The 21,716-nt window shown below is 48.4% G+C and overlaps 1 protein-coding gene across 3 annotated transcripts in view; it reads right to left on the bottom strand.

The window, feature by feature from the left end:
* Positions 1-21,716, bottom strand: part of KIAA1328 (KIAA1328 ortholog) — a 363,237-nt gene that overhangs the window by 140,946 nt on the left and 200,575 nt on the right. For all 3 annotated transcript variants that reach the window (XM_063958050.1, XM_063958033.1, XM_063958040.1), the window contains one exon: positions 8,865-9,433. In XM_063958050.1, the coding sequence (XP_063814120.1) occupies positions 8,865-9,433 (569 nt within the window). The remainder of the gene's footprint in view (positions 1-8,864; positions 9,434-21,716) is intronic.

Raw genomic sequence — 21,716 nt, 5'->3', positions numbered from 1 at the left:
CGCATCAACACACTGTTTGCAGTCTAGCTGTGTCCTGACCCCTCTAGTAAGAGGAAGTCCATAGACTCACCGTCTCCCCATGCTCCGGCCACAGCCTGGTAACGTCTGCTGGACCTGCTAGAACATCCGACACAGACGCCCGTCGAGACAGCACTGTACCGCGAAGGTAAGCGTTGTTGCGACCCGGTGGGGAGTTGTTGGAGCGACTCTGTCTAATATGCGTTTAAAACGCTGTTAAGAGAAATCGCTCAAAATCCAAAACAGTAAGTCTATAAAAATAAAGCAATGAAAACTTGAGGCTGCTTTCTCAGCAGCCCTGTGACCATGCGGCTTCCTGCCGCACCAAGCAAAAAACTAATCTGACTGAGTCAGTGGGCGGGACTATATAGTGGAGGCCCCAATGCATCCTGGGAGGCCAGAAAGCTCGTGACCGTGTTGGTGCCATTTTCGCTGTCGCTCGACAATATCCCAATGTTATCCTGTGGATAATCCTGTGGACCCAGCCAGAGAAATTGTACTTCTGTTTTAAACTGGTTCTTTTTTCAACATAGCATGCAGAAAATAAGAATTTACTCACCGGTAATTCTATTTCTCGTAGTCCGTAGTGGATGCTGGGTACTCCGTAAGGACCATGGGGAATAGACGGGCTCCGCAGGAGACTGGGCACTCTAAAAGAAAGATTAGGTACTATCTGGTGTGCACTGGCTCCTCCCTCTATGCCCCTCCTCCAGACCTCAGTTAGGGAAACTGTGCCCGGAAGAGCTGACACTACAAGGAAAGGATTTGGAATCCCGGGTAAGACTCATACCAGCCACACCAATCACACCGTACAACTTGTGATAACTATACCCAGTTAACAGTATGAACAACAAATGAGCCTCACTGAACAGATGGCTCATAACAATAACCCTTTAGTTAAGCAATAACTATATACAAGTATTGCAGACAATCCGCACTTGGGACGGGCTCCCAGCATCCACAACGGACTACGAGAAATAGAATTACCGGTGAGTAAATTCTTATTTTCTCTGACGTCCTAGTGGATGCTGGGTACTCCGTAAGGACCATGGGGATTATACCAAAGCTCCCAAACGGGCGGGAGAGTGCGGATGACTCTGCAGCACCGAATGAGCAAACTCAAGGTCCTCCTCAGCCAGGGTATCAAACGTGTAGAATTTGCAAACGTGTTTGACCCCGACCAGGTAGCAGCTCGGCAAAGTTGTAATGCCGAGACCCCTTGGGCAGCCGCCCAAGAAGAGCCCCCTTCCTCGTGGAATGGGCTTTTACTGATTTAGGATGCGGCAGTCCAGCCGCAGAATGTGCAAGGTGAATCGTGCTACAGATCCAGCGAGCAATAGTCTGCTTAGAAGCAGGAGCACCCAGCTTGTCGGGTGCATACAGGATAACAGCGAGTCAGTATTTCTGACTCTAGCCGTCCTGGAAACATAGATTTTCAGGGCCCGGGCTACATATAGCAACTTGGAGGCCTCCAAGTCCCGAGTAAGCGCAGGCACCACAATAGGTTAAATGAAACGCTGATACCACCTTAGGGAGAAATTGGGGACGAATCCTCAATTCTGCCCTGTCCATATGGAAGATCAGATAAGTGCTTTCACACGCCTAGCAGAAGCCAAGGCCAAATATATATATATATATGACCACTTTCCACGTGAGATACTTCAACTCCACATTCTGAAGTGGCTCAAAACAATGTGATTTTAGGAAATCCAACACTACGTTGAGATCCCAAGGTGCCACTGGAGGCACAAAAAGGGGCTGAATATACAGCACTCCCTTAACAACGTCTGAACTTCAGGCAGCGTCTCTCCTAGCCCTTAGCAGCGTAGGAATCACTTCATCTGGAATGCCCTTTTCCGTTAGGATCCGGCGTTCAACCGCCAAGCCTTCAAACGCAGCCGCGGTAAGTCTTGGAACAGACAGGGCCCCTGCAGTAACAGGTCCTGTCTGAGAGACAGAGGCCATGGGTCCTCATTAATTGTAGTTCTGAGTACCAAGTTCTTCTTGGCCAATCCGGAACTACTAGTATAGTTCTTACTCCTCTATTACTTACTATCCTCAGTACCTTGGGTATGAGAGGAAGAGGAGGGAACACATAAACCGACAAATACACCCACGGTGTCACTAGTGCGTCCACAGCTATCGCCTGAGGGTCTCTTGACCTGGCGCAATACTTTTTTAGCTTTTTGTTGAGGCGGGACGCCATCATGTCCACCTGTGGCCGTTCCCAACGGTTCACAATCTGCGTGAAGACTTCCGGATGAAGTCCCCACTCTCCCGGGTGGAGGTCGTGCCTGCTGAGGAAGTCTGCTTCCTAGTTTTCCACACCCGGAATGAACACTGCTGACAGTGTTAGCACGTGATACTCCGCCCATCGGAGAATCCTTGTGGCTTCTGCCAACGCAATCCTGCTTCTTGTGCCGCCTTGTCGGTTTACATGGGCGACAGCCGTGATGTTGTCTGACTGAGTCAGCACCGGCTGGTTTTGAAGCAGGGGTTCTGCTTACCTTACGGCATTGTAAATGGCCCTTAGGTCCAGAATATTTATGTGTAGTGAAGTCTTCCTGACTCGACCATTGTCCTTGGAAGTTTCTTCCCTGAGTGACTGCTCCCCAACCTCGGAGGCTTGCATCCGTGGTCACCAGGACCCAGTCCTGAATGCCGAATCTGCGGCCCTCGAGAAGATGAGCACTCTGCAGCCACCACAGCAGGGACACCCTGGCCCTCGGGGACAGGGTGATCAGCCGATGCATCTGAAGATGCAATCCTCACTTGTCTAACAGGTCCCACTGAAAATCTCTTGCATGGAACCTGCCGAAGGGAATTGCTTCGAAAGAAGCTACCATCTTTTCCAGGATTCGCGTGCAATGATGCACCGACACCTGTTTTGGTTGCAGGAGGTTTCTGACCAGAGATGACAACTCCTTGGCCTTCTCCTCCGGGAGAAACACCTTCTACTGTTCTGTATCCAGAAACATGCCTAATATCAGCAGACGCGTCATATGAACCAGCTGCGACTTTGGGATATTCAGAATCCAGCCGTGCTGTTGTAGCACTTCCTGAGATAGTGCTACTCCGATCAACGACTGCTCCTTGGACCTCGCCTTTATAAGGAGATCGTCCAAGTACGGGATAATTATAACTCCCTTCTATCGAAGGAGTATCATCATTTTGGCCATTATCTTGGAACACACCCTCTGTGCCGTGGACAGACCGAACGGCAACATCTGGAATTGGTAATGGCAGTTCTGTACCACAACCTTGAGGTACTCCTGGTGAGGTGGGTAAATGGGGACATATAGGTAAGCATCCATGATGTCCAGTGATACCATGTAATCCCCCTCTTCCAGGCTTGCAATAACCGCCCTGAGCGATTCCATTTTGAACTTGAACTTCCTTATATAAGTGTTCAAGGATTTCAATTTTAGAATGGGTCTCACCGAACCGTCTGGTTTCGGTACCACAAACATTGTGGAATAGTAACCCCGTCCCTGTTGAAGGAGGGGAACTTTGATTATCACCTGCTGGAGGTACAGCTTGTGAATTGCCGCCAGTACTACCTCCCTGTCCTGGGGAGTAGCTGGCAAGGCTGATTTGAGGTAACGGCGAGGGGGAGACGCCTCGAATTCCAGCTTGTATCCCTGAGATACCACTTGTAGAACCCAGAGATCCACCTGTGAGTGAACCCACTGGTCGCTGAAGTTCCGGAGACGCGCCCCCACCGCACCTGGCTCTGTCTGTGGAGCCCCAGCGTCATGCGGTGGACTTAGTAGAAGCAGGGGAGGATTTTTGTTCCTGGGAACTGGCTGTCTGGTGCAGCTTTTTACCCTCTCCCCCTGCCTCTGGGCAGAAAGGAAGCACCTTTGATCCGCTTGCTTTTCTGAGGCCGAAAGGACTGTACCTGATAGTACGGTGCTTTCTTAGGTTGTGAGGAAGCCTGAGGTAAAAATTTCGAATTCCCAGCTGATGCTGTGGATACGAGGTCCGAGAAACCATCCCCAAACAAATCCTCACCCTTATAAGGCAAAACCTCCATGTGCCTTTTAGAATCAGCATCACCTGTCCACTGCCGGGTCCATAATACCCTCCTGGCAGAAATGGACATTGCATTAATTCTAGATGCCAGCCGGCAAATATCCCTCTGTGCATCCCTCATATATAAGATGACGTCTTTAATATGCTCTATGGTTAGCAAAATAGTATCCCTGTCAAGGGTATCAATATTATCTGACAGGGTATCAGACCACGCTGCAGCAGCACTACACATCCATGCTGAAGCAATTGCAGGTCTCAGTATAGTACCTGAGTGTGTATATACAGACTTCAGGATAGCCTCCTGCTTTCTATCAGCAGGCTCCTTCAAGGCGGCCGTATCCTGAGACGGCAGTGCCACCTTTTTTGACAAGCGTGTGAGCGCCTTATCCACCCTAGGAGATATCTCCCAACGTGACCTATCCTCTGGCGGGAAAGGGCACGCCATCAGTAACTTTTTAGAAATTACCAGTTTCTTATCGGGGGAACCCCACGCTTCTTCACACACTTAATTCAACTCATCTGATGGGGGAAAAAACACTGACTGCTTTTTCTCCCCAAACATAATACCCTTTTTAGTGGTAACCGGGTTAATGTCAGAAATGTGTAACATATTTTTCATTGCCGTAATCATGCAACGGATGCCCCTTGTGGATTGTGTATATGTCTCATCCTCGTCGACACTGGAGTCAGACTCCGTGTCGACATCTGTATCTGCCATCTGAGGTAGCGGGCGTTTGTGAGCCCCTGATGGTCTTTGAGACGCCTGGACAGGCACGGACTGAAAAGCCGGCTGTCCCACGGCTGTTACGTCATCCATCCTTTATGTAAGGAGTTGACACTGTCGGTCAATACCGTCCACATATCCATCCACTCTGGTGTCGACCCCGCAGGGGGTGACATCACATTTATCGGCACCTGCTCCGCCTCCACATAAGCCTCCTCATCAAACATGTCGACACAGCCGTACCGACACACCGCACACACACAGGGAATGCTCTGACTGAGGACAGGACCCCACAAAGTCCTTTGGGGAGACAGAGAGAGAGAGTATGCCAGCACACACCACAGCGCTATATAATTAGGGATTTACACTATTACAGAAAGTGATTTTTCCCTATAGCTGCTTAACATGTATAGTTTGCGCCTAAATTTAGTGCCCCCCCTCTCTTTTTAACCCTTTGAGCCTGGAAACTGCAGGGGAGAGCCTGGGGAGCTGTCTTCCAGCGGAACTGTGAAGAGAAAATGGAACCAGTGTGCTGAGGGAGATAGCCCCGCCCCCTTCTCGGCGGGCTTATCCCGCTCTTTTATTAATATTATGGCAGGGGATTTTTACACATATATAGTTTATTAGACTATATTATGTGTTTTTTTGCCATGTTAAGGTACTCTAATTGCAGCCCAGGGCGCCCCCCCCAGCGCCCTGCACCCATCAGTGACCGGAGTATGTGGTGTGCATGGGGAGCAATAGCGCACAGCTGCAGTGCTGTGCGCTACCTTAATGAAGACCGGAGTCTTCAGCTGCCGATTTTATTCTCGGAATCTTCCGTCTTCTGGCTCTGCAAGGGGGACGGCGGCGCGGCTCCGGGACCGGACGACCGAGGCTGGGCCTGTGTTCGATCCCTCTGGAGCTAATGGTGTCCAGTAGCCTAGAAGCCCAAGCTAGCTGCAAGCAGGTAGGTTCGCTTCTCTCCCCTAAGTCCCACGTAGCAGTGAGTCTGTTGCCAGCAGATCTCACTAAAAATAAAAAACCTAATAAATACTTTTTCTAGGAAGCTCAGGAGAGCCCCTAGTGTGCAACCAGCTCGAGCCGGGCACAGATTCTAACTGAGGTCTGGAGGAGGGGCATAGAGGGAGGAGCCAGTGCACACCAGATAGTACCTAATCTTTCTTTTAGAGTGCCCAGTCTCCTGCGGAGCCCGTCTATTCCCCATGGTCCTTACGGAGTACCAAGCATCCACTAGGACGTCAGAGAAAACACAGTAATATACAGGTCTCATATGCAATAGGTACTAAAAATTAACAATGCATACTAAGAAGAAGATAATTTTTAGTACTGTATACCCTGCCTCCGTAGAGCGGGATACAGGGAGACTCACCACACTTCCATATCCAAGCAAATACGCTCGTAAGACGCTGAGTGGATTCAGACGCTACTGGTGTACACTGCCCCTCTTAATAACCGATAACGGACACGGACGCTCACCAACGGACACGGACGCTGAGCGACTTCCACGTGTATGCAGACGCTAAGGCCTGCGACTCGGTCTGGCGGGTTTATCTCTAGTGTACACAACCGCAGCGTCTAAACTGCAACCGAGTACCCTCGTGGTAGCGTCTGAGCCGGAAGTGAGGTAATTTAGTTCATGAAACGAGACACCCGCGGGAACTGGCCATGAACTCGGAGGAGGGACGGCCAGGAGAGCGTCTGAATCCCCCTGTTGACTTAAACTCCCAGGATCGCGGCCTCACCTAGTCCTGGCGCCTATGATCCCCAGAGCATAGCGCTGTCGCACTCTTGATGTTCGGCGCATCAACACACTGTTTGTAGTCTCCACCAAAATCAGTGTAGCTGTGTCCTGACCCCTCTAGTAAGAGGAAGTCCATAGACTCACCGTCTCCCCATGCTCCGGCCACAGCCTGGTTACGTCTGCTGGACCTGCTAGAACATCCGACACAGACGCCCGTCGAGACAGCACTGATACCCGAAGGTAAGCGTTGTTGCGACCCGGTGGGGAGTTGTTGGAGCGACTCTTTCTAGTATGCATTTAAGACGCTGTTAAGAGAAGTCTTTTAAAAAAACAATATAGTAAGTCTATAAAAATAAAATAATAAAAGCTTGAGGCTGCTCTCACAGCAGCCCTGTGACCATGCGGCTTCCTGCCGCACCAAGCAAAAAACTAATCTGACTGAGTCAGTGGGTGGGACTATATAGTGGAGGCCCCAATGCATCCTGGGAGGCCAGAAAGCTCGTGACCGTGTTGGTGCCATTTTCGCTGTCGCTCGACAATATCCCCAATGTTATCCTGTGGACCCAGCCAGAGAAATAGTAAAGTCAGCAATCAGTCACAAGTTATACATTCGTATAATAAGCAATATGAGCACATATTCAACTACAGATACATTTCAAGTACGTAGGAGAAACATATTACTGCATTACCTTATATAGGACTTTAAACGTATTCAGTCGCACAGCAAAACAAAACAGCAGCAATAGTTTACAGACTCATATGCATCAGGCACTTATCCAACTACTCGTGCTTAATGGTAGGTAGAGACTTAAGGGGTCATTCTCACCTGATCGCATGCTGCAGTTTATAGCAGCAGTGCGATTGGGCCATCGTTGCCTAGCGATCACCTCTGCCTGATTGACAGGCAGAGGAGGTCGCTGGGCGGGAGGGGGCTGGACGGTGGAGGGCGCGGTCCGGACAAAGCAGGTGTGGCCGGACCGTTGTGGGGGTGGCCACGGCGGCTGCGTGACGTCACACGCAACCACTGCGACCCGGGCAGCGAAGAGGTTCTCCCGGCCAGCCGCAGGAGCTGCGCTGGCCGGGAGTTACTCCTCAAATGCAAAAGCATCACCGCTGTGTGATGCTTTTGCATTTCTGCGGGGGGGCCGGAACGGACATGCGGGGCAGACTAGCCCTGTGCTGGGGGTCCCCCCGCATGTCTGAGTGCCTGATCGTAGCTGTGCTAAATTTAGCACAGCTACAATCAACTCGGAATCACCCCCTTAGTGCTGGATCACCTGGCTCAGGAGAGTGGGATACAGGGAGACTTCACCCCGCTTCCAGGATCGATCAATACATCAAGGAACGCCGAGTGGATCCAGGCGCCAATGGTGTACACAAACGCCCAGTGAACCCACAGTGAACACAGGCGCCCAAGTGAACACCGACGCACCAGTCACACAACCGCCTCTGCTGCGACTGGGTCATTTAGATACACAGCGTCTCAGTTCATGGTGGTTAACTCGGAGGAAGCTGGTCATGAACCAGGGGGAGGGGCGACCACCTTACTCCCCCCACTGCTGACATCAACCCCAGTGATCGCAACCTCTTACTAATCCCTAGCGCTGGTGCACCCGAGGTGGCAGCCGTCTCAGCGACTGTTTGGTAGTCTCATTCCTGAAAACAGTGCGGCTGTGTCTTGCGTTTCCCCCCGCTAAGCGGAACTGATGCATTACCTTCTCCCCGTGCTCCGGCCACAGCCTGGTAACGTCAGCTTGACTTGCTAGTACATCTTACACAGACGCCCACCAAAACATCACTGCACACGTGGGTAAGCGTGGTCGCAATCCAGCAGAGAGTTGTTGGAGCGACTCTAAGGTGTGTGTAAGACTATTTAGAAAACACTCCAAAAAAAGTAAGACTACAAAAATAAATTAAACAACAAGTTCATGGTTGCCAAAATCAGCAGCCCAAAGATCGTGGTCCGGCTCCTGCCGCACCAACAGAAAAACTAAATTGCCTGAGCCAGGAGGCGGGGATATAGGGGACTGGCCCATTGCATTCTGGGAGGCCGAAAACTTTTGATCCCTTGGTGCCAATCCGATGACGCTACCTCATATCCCAATGTTTATCCTGTGGATAATCTGTGGACTCTGCAGGAGAAATTTTTATTACTTTAGAAACATTTTTTTGAACAGTTTTTTTAAGATACTTTCCCAAAACCAGTTCAGGACCATTGTAAAATCCTCTTGTATACAGTACAACAAGCGTCACTTAATGTATATCACAATGTTACGGAACAAGAAAAGGATGATACACAGTACTGTATACACAATGGGTGACTGAGAAGAGGGGAGAGCTCACCGCTGACACTCCGGCCGGGTCTGCTGCAACTGCTGATGCATCTCCAGCAGCTTCACCTCCTGCTGCTCCAGCAGCTGCTGCAGCCGCTCCTTCTCTATCTCCAGTTCCATCTTCTGCAGTAACAGCTCGTGTTTCCTCTGCTCGGCTACTCCTTTCCCGTATTCTGCGTCCTTTCCTGGTGCTACTCCATTACTCAGACTGGAAACAGCGCAGCACCTGCTAAATGTGCAACCTTCCGGAGGCCTTGCCAGTGAGAATTCGGGTGGGTATCTTCCTGGGGTGCTATGAACCGTACGGTGTACACAGCAATGAGACACCGGTTGGTGTAAGGCACTGCCGCAGCTGCGAGCCAAGTCTGGGAAGTGTGTGTTCGGTAAGCCGGAGCTGACGCTTTCCCGCTGCGCACAGTTGTCCGGACTGCAATGGAAGCCGGTTCTAGGGCTGGGATTATTTCTGCATACACGGGCTGAACAGGAGCTTTCAGACTCGCTCCTGGGCTTACGGCACTGCTGGCTGAGGTAGGAGCCATTGAGTTCGCTTGCTGTAGGTAGCCGCTGAGTTTTAGGGACCTGTAAAAACAAAAACAGGTAACGATTTACATTGAGGTTCACAATTATATTCCATCCAATGCAGAGCAAGAGAGACAGATCATCATCATAGAAGTTAAAAAACAACAGATATAGATGCTGAGACAGGAGGTAGACGCTATCTCGCTTACTTTTGCAGTTGGCCAATGGCTGCAGATCTGTGCATGTGCAGATTTGGGGATACGATCCCCCTCGAGGTGCACCAAATGCTGCAGGATGAGTGACACACTACTGGCATTTGGGGGGCAGCAACGGTGAGCCAACACTTTCAGTGGCTGCATCCTTGGACGCAGCTTCACGATTTTTTGCATAGACACTGAACGGGATCCGGTCTGAAGATCGACAGTGTCTAGATCGACAATGTTTAGGTCGACCACTATAGGTCGACAGTCACTAGGTCAACATGGATGGAAGGTCGACAGGGTTTCTAGGTCGACATGTGCTAGGTCGACAGGTCTAAAGGTCGACATGAGTTTTTCACAATTTTTTTCTTTTTTTAAATTTTTTCATACTTAACGATCCACGTGGACTACGATTGGAACGGTAAAGTGTGCCGAGCGAAGCGGTAGTGGAGCGAAGGCACCATGCCCGAAGCATGGCGAGCGAAGCGAGCCATGCGAGGGGACGCGGTGCACTAATTTGGGATCCCGGTCACTCTACGAAGAAAACGACACCAAAAAAAAAAAAATCCTCATGTCGACCTTTAGACCTGTCGACCTAGCACATGTCGACCTAGAAACCCTGTCGACCTTCCATCCATGTCGACCTAGTGACTGTCGACCTATAGTGGTCGACCTAAACATTGTCGACCTAGACACTGTTGATTTGATGAACCACACCCACACTGAACGATTTGACATTGCAAATATTGATATCGTCCAAAATGGCTTGCAATGATAGACGATGATAGACTAACGATGAACGACTGCGGGGATGCGCATCTTTCATCATCGGTGACTCCACACTGAACGATATATTGTTCATTTTATAACAAAATCTTTCATATCGTACTAAAATGTCGTCCAGGGTGTAGGGCCGCATTGTAAAGATCTAGTAAAAGCAAAATACTAGTCTTGCAATAGGTCGTTACTTAAAATGACAATTAAAATATATTTTCAGATACACACAATGAAGAATGATATACAACATACACTCTTAAGACCAAATGTATTACTTAAGCCTTACAACAGATAAACTTGAGACGCATAAAGAGAGATAAAGCCAATCAATCATTTTTCAAACAGCCTGTGACATGGCAGTTGGAAGCGGATTGGCTGATCATTCATCACTCCATATGCGTCTCAACTTTATCTCTTGTTAAGGCTTAAATACATTTGGGCCTTAGATATCCTGCTACATTGTTGTTAAAAAGTATTACACAAGGAACAGTGGGGGTCATTCCGAGTTGATCGCCCGCTGCCGATTTTCGCAGCGCAGCGATGAGGTGAAAAATCTGCATTTCTGCGCATGCGCGTCTTACGGGTACAAAGCCAGTTGTGGTTGTGCACAGGTTGTAGCAAAGTTTTCAGTCGCACTGACGCCCGAAATAAGATTGACAGGAAGGGGGCGTTTCTGGGTGTCAACTGACCGTTTTCAGGGAGTGTCTGCAAAAACGCAGGCGTGGCTGGGCGGGTGTATGACGTCAAATCCGGACACAAATAGGCTGAAGTGATCGCAAGCGCTGAGTAGGTTTAGCGCTACTCTGAAACTGCACAAACTGTTTTTGCAGAGTTCGGCTGCACATGCGTTCGCACTTCTGCTAAGCTAAAATACACTCCCAGTGGGCGGCGGCATAGCATTTGCACGGCTGCTAAAACTAGCCAGCGAGCGAGCAACTCGGAATGACCCCCCAGTGTCCGATCGGATTTCATAATGGTCAAAATCAGATTCTACAGACAATACGCCATCGCTGGCCACGCCCCCACGCGTGACACCACCAATACAATTCTACAAGGCTGCAGAACTGCTAATTAGAGTGGTACGTTTCATACAGCAGCCGGCTACTGCGGAGAGAGACCATGGAGGGAATGCCGACACCGTAAACCGCAGGTTCTCAAACTCTGTCCACGCAGCTCATGTTTTCCGGGTCACCTGTGGATTTTTCAAATGTGACAGTTGGTGATACACAGCGCACCTGTCAGGTGACCTGGAAAACATGAACTGTTAGTTCTTTATTCTGGGGGGACATCTGTATATGGGGGAAAAGAGCAAAGTGCCGTACAACATAAGTAACTGCTCCGTCCTTGTTGTTCCTTCAGACTGACGAAACTCCTGACATTGGTGCAGCCCTGCTATATGATACTTCGCTTTGTATATGGAGGGCAGAACCCCGAGATGTATAATATGTTCTGCAACAGCTGCACAATGAACCGTGCCAAAGTCCCGCTCCATATAAATGGCGCGCAATCTCCTCTGTATAATTATGTAGTACACGCTGACGTCTCCAGCTAGACCATCATCAAGGTAGATTACCTTCCAGTTCCTGAACTAAATACTTACAGGTGTTGCATTATCCTTTATTACATACAAACTTCTGCCTCGAACAAGACGCGCCGGCAAATGAATGATCTCGCCATGAATAATTCAGGAGCATTTCACAGCGTGCCCGCGGCGTCATCCGTGGCCTTTCCCGGGTCATATGACACCAATTAGAGCAGAATTTTAAATTATTCAATAACTTGAACTCTCCTGTCGTTTAACATATAGATATCAGTGCGGTAAACAAGTTAAATCTAATGGGCCCTGGGGGTTTGCTGCGCTCGGATCCAGGCTCGGAGGCTGCCGCTGGAACAGACAGCGAGGAGGAAAACACTTGCAATGTTTTAATAAGTTCTGAGGCGTCCCTCTGGGAACACAGGGCTGCTCCTGTTCCCCGTATCCGAATAAAATGATTAAGGTTATTAGCAGTGAGCTTTTTAAGAAAAAGTTGCTTTAGGAAGGGGGGGAGTATAGCAACAGAAATGTTTTACATTCAAACTGGATCTGGACAAACCTCAGTAAAGGTTCTTCGTCGTGTCATATACTTAGAAGATAAAACAAAGAACAGGGGGGCATCTAAATATGGTGCTGCAGGCCCTTTACAGAACTCCAACCTGCCCCAAGCTACCCCCCTGCCCTCTAAGCCAGCAGAACAGGAGGGACCCCCTCTATTTGTAAGATCCTCCCCTCATTCTATAGCTGGCAGTTATCTTGCGGGTGAGAACGCACCTATTATGCCGCAGTGGGATGGAGATTTTCTAGGCAATACTACACATGTTGGTGACGGACTGCAAAGCAGAAAAACGAGCCAGCAGAAGTTTTGGTCTTGGAGAATGTACAGATCACAGGCACCAAACCGCCTCTATTGTGTTAGGTTGGGGCGCCATATGACCTCTACTCTTAAGAAAAGGGTTGGCGAGTTCTATAGCTTTAGCATTAAAGTTGCAATTTCACAGGTTTGGCTTAACTGGTGCGTGGGCAGGTGTATTAAAATGCATAACTCTAAAAAGCGCAAACAGCTTTCAGTGCGGATTTGCACAAGACGACAACTTGCGGTAAGTGGTTTCTGAGACTGTATGATCCTTTGGTATTGAACACTTGATGAATTTCATAAAGACATAGGGTGGTATCCTATTAGCCGCGATCGCGGCTAACGTTATCGCATCTATCTCACAAAAAGCGGCTTATTGCACCCTGCGCGCTCCCGTTTATTGCACCTATACTACTCCAAAACGGCGATAACGTGATTTGCGCCATAATTTTAGCCAGCAAAAGCAATGGTAAGATAGGAGAAAGTGGAGAAATCTGCCTGTACCCCCCAAAATGGAAAACTAACATAGGAAAACATTATTGGTTATAATAAAAGTATTTTGTATAATTAAATTAGGTCAAATGGCTGTTATACGCTGTTTTTTTTTTTTTTTAAATGTTAAAAAAATTATAGAAAGCTATTTTTTTTCAGGAAAATAAGTGCAGTCATTAAATTTGGGGTACATAAAAATGGGTATAAAGTATATATTTGGGTCATTTTAGGGAATTTTTTTAAAAAGTGGACAGACCGATTACTCCCACCTACAAGCCTAAAAACACTTGTCCCACTCATAACGCACCCCAATATACCTGTCCCATACCTTGTACCCCAATTTCCATCACTTTGCATTTTTTGCCCCCAAAAATGACAGGTCATTATCAGCCAATTAAAAATAATTAAAAACACTTCTAGTGCCTAATTTAGTCATTCAGGTGTTTTTAGCTCAAAAATAGGATTTTGGTTACCTACCGGTTAATCCTTTTCTCGTAGTCCATAAAGGATGTTGGGGTCCACATTAGTACCATGGGGTATAGACGGGTTCACCAGGAGCCATTGGCACTTTAAGAGTTTGAGAGTGTGGGCTGGCTACTCCCTCTATGCCCCTCCCACCAGACTCAGTCTAGAAACTGTGCCCGAGGAGACGACATACTTCGAGAGAAGGATTATACAGATAGTGGTGAGATTCATACCAGCTCACACATACCAGACACATCAAGACAACTAGCTTGAACTACTCAGCAACAGCTGAATAACATTACTTACCAAGTAACAATGCAGTACTCAACTAAAACGAAGTTGTACTGAACCAAACAACATTTGCAGGAGAACGAAGCGCCGGGCGGGTGCCCAGCATCCTCTACGGACTACGAGAAAAGGATTTACCGGCAGGTAACCAAAATCCTATTTTCTCTTACATCCTAGAGGATGCTGGGGTCCACATTAGTACCATGGGGATGTACCAAAGCTCCCAGAACGGGAGGGAGAGCGCAGAGGCTCCTGCAAAACTGATTGACTGAACTTCAGATCAGATCAGAGGCCAAAGTATTGAACTTGTAAAACTTTGCAAACGTGTTCGACCCAGACCAAGTTGCAGCTCGGCAAAGTTGCACTGCCGAGACACCCTGGGCGGCAGCCCAGGAAGACCCCCACCTTACGAGTAGAGTGGGCCTTGACAGATTTTGGACACGGCAGCCCTGTCGTAGAATAAGCGTGCTGGATAGTGAACCTAATCCAGCGAGAAATAGTCTGCTTAGAAGCAGGACACCCAATTTTCTTAGGATCATAGAGTAAAAACAGAGTCCGACTTTCTGTGATGAGAAGTTCTCTTCACATATATCTTCAGAACCCTTACGACATCCAAGGACTTTGATGTAATTGAGGAGTCAGTAACCCCTGGCACCACAATAGGTTGGTTGATATGAAATGCAGACACAACCTTCGGAAGAAACTGCTGACGAGTCCGGAGCTCAGCTCTATCTTCGTAGAAGATCAAGTAAGGGCTTTTACAGGATAAAGCCCACAGCTCGGATACACGTCTAGCAGAAGCCAAGGCCAACAAAGTGACCGCCTTCCATGTAAGAAATTTGACCTCTACCTCCTGTAGAGGCTCAAACCAATCTGACTGGAGGAACTGCAACACCACGTTAAGGTCCCAAGGCGCCGTAGTCGGTACAAAGGGAGGTTGGATATGCAGAACTCCCTTCAAAAAGGTCTGAACCTCAGGGAGGGCAGCCAATTGATTCTGAAAGAAAATGGATAGGGCTGAAATCTGGACCTTCACAGAACCCAAACTCAGGCCCATATCCACTCCTGCTTGCAGGAAGAGGTGGAAACGTCCCAGTTGAAACTCCACCGTAGGAAACTTTTTGGACTCACATCTTGGACTCAAGAGACAAATTTCTTCCAAATACGACGGTACTGTTTAGACGTTACCCCTTTCCTAGCCTGTATGAGGGTAGGAATAACCTTCTTCGGAATGCCCTTCCGAGCAAGAATTAGGCGCTCAACTACCATGCCGTCAAACGTAGCTGCGGTAAGTCTTGATAGGCGAACGTCCCCTGCAGCAGCAGGTCCTCCCGAAGAGGAAGAGGCCTCAGCTCTTCTTGCAGTAGATTCAGAAGGTCCGCGTACCAAGCCCTTCTTGGCCAGTCTGGGGCAATGAGGATCGCTTGAACCCTTGTTCTCCGTATGAGCTTTAGGATTCTTGGGATGAGTGGGAGTGGTGGAAACACGTACAGTGACTGGAACACCCACGGAGACACCAGAGCGTCCACTGCCACTGCTTATGGGTCCCTCGAACTGGAACAACGACGAGAGGCCATCATGTCTATTTGGGGTAAACCCCAGAGATCTGTTATTTCCTTGAACACCTCCGGATGGAGTCCCCACTCTCCTGGATGGAGATTGTGTCTGCTGAGGAAGTCTGCTTCCCAGTTGTCTACTCCCAGAATGAAGATGGCTGACAGCGCTAATGCGTGCTTTTCTGTCCAGAGGAGTATTCTTGTCACCTCTGACATTGCCGCTCTGCTCTTCGTTCCGCCTTGTTGGTTTATGTAAGCCACTGTTGTTACATTGTCCGACTGCACTTGAATGGCCTGATTTCTCAGAAGAGGGGCCGCCTGAAGACGACCGTTGTAGATGGCTTTTAGTTCCAGGATGTTGATGGGCAGGCCGGCATCCAGGCTTGACCACCGTCCTTGGAAGGTTACTCCTTGAGTGACTGCTCCCCAGCCCCGAAGGCTCGCATCCGTGGTTAGAAGGACCCAGCCCTGAATCCCAAACCTGCGTTCCTCCAGAAGGTGAGACAATTGGAGCCACCAGAGGAGTGAAATCCTGGCCTTTGGCGACAGACGAATTCTCTGGTGCATGTGGAGGTGAGATCCCGACCACTTGTCCAGGAGATCCAGTTGGAAGGACCGAGCGTGGTACCTTCCGTACTGGAGAGCCTCGTAAGAGGCCACAATCGTTCCCAATAGGCGATTGCATTGATGAACAGACACCCGGGCTGGCTTCAGGACATCCCGGACCATGGCTTTTATCACCAACGCCTTTTCCTGCGGAAGAAACACCCTCTGCACTTCCGTATCCAGGATCATTCCCAGAAATGAAAACCTCTGGGTTGGTTCCAAATGTGAATTTGGAAGGTTCAGAATCCAACCGTGACTCTGGAGCAGTCGCGTTGTGAGGACAATGGACTGCCGCAGCCTCTCCTTGGAAGATGCCTTTATCAGCAGGTCATCCAGATACGGTATGATGTTCACACCCAGCTTGCGGAGGAGAATCATCATTTCCGCCATCACCTTGGTAAACACCCTCGGTGCTGGACTTCCGGTTCCGGGTGCATGGAGTGAGCTGCTCCTTCTCACAACTCCGCTAAGTGCCCGGCCAAACTACCACTTTTACAAGGCCTTACCGCCTCCAAACCTCACCAGTTTTATCCTCCCCACCTGAGGTCCACCTGAGATGGACAAATTTGTGACTGCCACGCAGCCGCCACGCTCGCAGCAGCAGCAGGCGCTGCTACAAGTGAAGAGAATAGCGGTCCCTGTCATGGCGCCGGATGGCGTCTCCCTCGAACACTCCCCGGCGTCCAAGAAGCCTGCTTCTGTATGGGGATCTAGTGGACGCAATCTCATCCACCATGGGCCCGCTGCTGAATAAAGGCGGTGAGTGACATTACAGCGCAGCTGCAACACTTAAACACACGGGTCTCCACAGCGGAGAACAGAATAGGATCCATGGCTCACAATATTGCTGACATGCAGTGTGAAATTAAACGTCTTGAAAAAGACAACTATGCCTTTATTAATAAGCTGGAGGAAATCTAAAATCGTTCCAGACGGAATAACATTAGGATCGTGGATGCCTGAATCCTTAAAAGGGGCCTCCTTGGAGAATTTTGTCACTCACACATTACCCACCCTCCTTAGCATTTAAGATGCCTGTAAAGATATGGTTATAGAAAGGGTACACCGTATTGGCCCCCCTCCCCGTCCGACTGACACCTGCCCCAGAGTGACCATCTTTAAATGTCTGAGTTACACACATAAGCTGGAAATATGGCGTGCCTCCAGGAAACGGCCTGTCCTGAATTGGGAAGGCAAAAATCTCAGACTTTTTCAAGACTTTTCTGCCGAATTGACGAAAGCATGATGTGCCTTCTCCCATATATATGCACCCGGCTCATTGCCGACAAGAGAAAATTTGCACTGATATACCCCGCTAAGTTACGGATCTTCGACAAGGATAGGCATTATGACTTTACCACCCCGGATGACGCTGCTGATTTTCTCTGTGAAGGTCGCTCCCGCTCAGATGCGGACATCTCGGACCCTAATTGACACTGCGGAGCTCACCAGTTTTCATCGCTCCACTGTCGCTTCTCACCGCATGCAAGCTGTTCTGTCACAAAGCTTGTGGCTCAAGTCTTTGCAAATTCCATTCATTATGTTCATACATGGTTCCTACCTCATTACAGGTTGTCCCGCCTTACGATGAGGTTCATGATCTCAATTCTCCCCGGGCACGGAGGGAGTATTGCTCCGGGTTTATGTTGGTTTGTTCTCTGTACCCATTGGTTCTCCAAATTTTTCCGGGCCTCCGGAAGTTATGCGATTGTTTTATAGCTGTCCTGAACGTGCTAGACGTGTTCCTTAGTGTTTTGTCTCTGTCTTTGTGTGTCCCCCCTCTGTTATTCCCCCATTGTCCCCCTATGGGCTCTATTAGTTATACGCTCTTTCTCCTTGGGTACCTTACAACTCAGATTACAATGCTTGTGTACACAATATGGCTGAAATTAAGATTGGGTCCTTAAATGTGGGGGGCTTTAACTCCCCCGCGAAGCGGAGGAAAATTTTGCTGTACTGCAATAGATTACATTTAGATATTGTTTTTGTTCAAGAGGCACACTTGGTTCCCGCGGAAATGCTGAAATTACAAATGTTGGGGTGGAAATTATTAGCAAGTGCTTCTTTTAATTCCAGGTCACGTGGAGTAGCCATATTGATTAAACGCCAGCTCCACTGCGAGCTTCTTAAAATGATTCCTGACACGGAAGGCAGGTTTGTCATAGCGCAGGTAGACTACCTTCGAGAAAGTCACGTGAACGTGACGAAACGCGTCAGGACCCGCCCCTATCCGTACTCGGCTCAGGTGAACTTTTCCAGGTGTTCCTTGGTCCCCGCTGCACCCTCCGTCTACAGCATCCGACATCAGCGGCTTCAGCAAGTACGCCGCCACGACCGGGTTGTGAGAGACGGTCTCCTCCTTTCCGCTGCACAGCGTATATGGGCATTGCAGGACATTGAAGCCGAGGACGCTCGGCTCTCACCAGCCCATTTGGAAAGGTATTGAATCTCAATTTCAACTGAGGGACTTTGAATTTACAAGGATTCCACTAATACACCTGGTACTTATCAATGATTTAACTAGTTGAACACGGAACTTCTCACCCCAAAAAGCTGAGTTATTACAACAGACCACCAGTTCACGTCTAGTGAATGTTCTTTATATATACATATTATTCACCGGTCATATGATAATTAATCTTTTTATATGTTTTACAAATAAACATTGTTATTTTTTACGTTGGCTCTCTGTACATTGTGTTCCGTTCCTGATATTCAGCGCAGCCGCTTGTTCTTTTTCGGATCATTCTCTGCAGTGGTTCTCTTTACACGTTTCTGACGAACCCCCTAACAAAATCATATGGCGTTTCCCATCCCACCTTTTGACCTCCTTGGAATTTAAAACGATGCTTCAAACTAGTTGGGAGGAAAACCACGCAAATAATCGGTCCCACGCGATTGACAATCCCCCTCTATTCTGGCAAGCAGCTAAGTTGGTCCTACGGGGAAACATTCTGTCATATGTGGTCCGTCTAAACAAATCATATGCCGCCTCTTATTTAGCATTGCAAAGTCTGTTATCTACTGCCTACTCAGCTTATTGCCAAAGCCCTACTGTGACTAATAAGCAAGTATACCTCTCTGCTAAGACTCACTTCAATGAATACTTAAATAGTAGAGGTAATAAATCCTTATATGCGGTTAATTACCGCTACCACCAGTTTGGGAACAAGTCCGGTAAACTGCTAACTAACATGTTAAACGGCACGAGACCCTCCTCTTTAGTTCACCCCCTAAGGAAACCAGACGGATCCCTAACATCCTCCAATGTCCAGAGTGTCTCAGTCCTCAAGGACTTCTATGCTTCCCTTTACTCGCCTGGCCCTTCTCTCTCCCCTGAGAATGACACATTCAACCCTCCCACTCCTCTTCCTGATTCGGAATACGCCCCCCCCCTAGACTATCCACGACATTAGACACAGATTTGACGGCCCCCATAAGTCCAGCGGAAATCACGTGCGTGGTTGGGTGCTTGAAACAGGGCACAGCCCCGGGCCCAGATGGGTTTAGTAGTAGCTTCTACAAGCTGATGCTTCCGCACATTCAGGACACATTAGTGCTCGTTTTTAATCACATATTGCGGTCGGGCCAGGCCCCTTTGTATTTTAATGCTGCTTATATCAGAGTTTTACATAAGTCAGGGCGAGATTTGACCCTGCCAGCCTCTTATAGGCCGATCTCCTTGTTGAACTCGGATTATAAGATTCTAGCTAAGATTTTGTCTGAAAGGCTTAAAAAGATTTTACCTACTATTATACATCCGGATCAAACCGGATTTATTTCAGGGAGACACTCGGTCCTGAATGTGCGGAAGGTCATATCGGCAGTGCAACACTTACAACACTCTTCAGGCACTTCCCCTCCAGACGTCATCCTGTCACTAGACGCAGAAAAGGCCTTTGACCTTGTTCCGTGGCCACACCTTTTTAATACCTAATGTCTAATTTTGGGTTTTCCTCTACATTCATCTCATATATTAAACTTTTCTACTCCAATCCCATCTCACAGATACTATGTAACGGCCAGATTTCAGACCGCTTCTCCTTATTCAGGGGTACACGACAGGGGTGCCCTCTTTCCCCTCTCATCTTTGCAATTGCCATCGAGCCACTAGCCATCCTATTACGCAACTCACCTGGATTTAAGGGTATAAAAATCTCCAATTGTGTATTAAAAGTTTCCCTCTATGCAGATGATATGCTACTCTTCATCACTGACCCACTTACCTCGATCCCACACATTATGACCCTGATCGAAGCCTTTGGCTCAGTTTCCGGCCATAAGGTAAATGTAGAAAAATCGGAGTTGATGCCGATAGGTTCATACTCCTTAGACCTCTCTTCTGCTCCCGCTTTCAGATTAATTTGTCTCAAATTAAATATCTTGGGGTTCATGTCACCAGCAAGGTAGAGGACTTGTATAAGGCAAATTTCTCCCATATTATTCAAAAAGTAACTGCCTTGATGTTGTCATGGAACCATCTTCCTTTGTCTCTCTTGGGGAGGGCGTCGGCGGTGAAGACTGTTATCTTCCCCAAAATATTTTATAGGATTTAAATGTTGCCTGTTGCCCTCACCAATGGTGATATCCTCTCCATCAACTCCGCCATCTCCTCTTTTTTATGGAATGGAAAGCGCCCCCGAATTGCTCTGGCCAAACTTATGCTTCCTAAAAAATTGGGGGGCCTGGGGATACCTGATTTAAAATCATATACCACCTCTGTCTTCTTTCGTTATGCTGGTGACTGGCTGCTAGATGACTCCACCTTCACGGACGTAGCACTTGACAATGTCATATTTTCTCCTCTTTCCCCCGCTGCTCTATTGCACCTCAAATCCTCTAGTATCCCCCACTAAGTGTATTCCAATATCATGTTCCATGACACTTACATCAACTGGATAAGTCTTCACAAAAAACTGAAAAGAGATTTTCGATTTTACTCGTATCTCCCCCTCTGGGGTAAACCTGACTTCTCCCCCTCCCTGGACAACCCTGCGTTCCGGGTTTGGAGACGAAAGGGTGTGGCTCTCGTGAACAAGGTCTTCGACCCAGGTGGCAATGTCCTGCCTTTCGCTGATATCCAGCGACAGTTCGCTCTCCCCAACAGCATGTTTTACCTATACCTCCAGGTCAGACATTATGTGCAATCACTCCCTCGCCCGGTTTCCCCTCCGACCAACACACACATCATACTACACCCGTCCAGTCATAGGATACAGACTTCACTACATTTATCCCCGGCTCATCTCTGCCAAACTAGAGGTCACCCTACTTTCGAAGAAAATACTCTGCAGTTGGGTCGCGGATATACCTTCCCTCACTACATGCTCCGATCTCTTGCTCTCCCGATACTTCTCATACTCTAAACATTTGCAATCTGCCTACTTACAGGAGACACACTTTAGATTTATCCATAGGGCCTACATCTCTCCTGCCCAGAGGAAACACATGTCCGGTAATGAACTAGGTGTCTGTATGAAATGCTCTATGTCTAATGCAACGTTTATTCACGGTTATTGGGGTTGCTCCAAAATATATAGATTCTGGTGTAAGTTAATAGGTTATATCA

Source organism: Pseudophryne corroboree, chromosome 1, assembly GCF_028390025.1.
Source record: "Pseudophryne corroboree isolate aPseCor3 chromosome 1, aPseCor3.hap2, whole genome shotgun sequence".
Classification (NCBI taxonomy): Eukaryota; Metazoa; Chordata; class Amphibia; order Anura; family Myobatrachidae; genus Pseudophryne; species Pseudophryne corroboree.
This window is presented reverse-complemented; position numbering and strand designations above follow the sequence as displayed.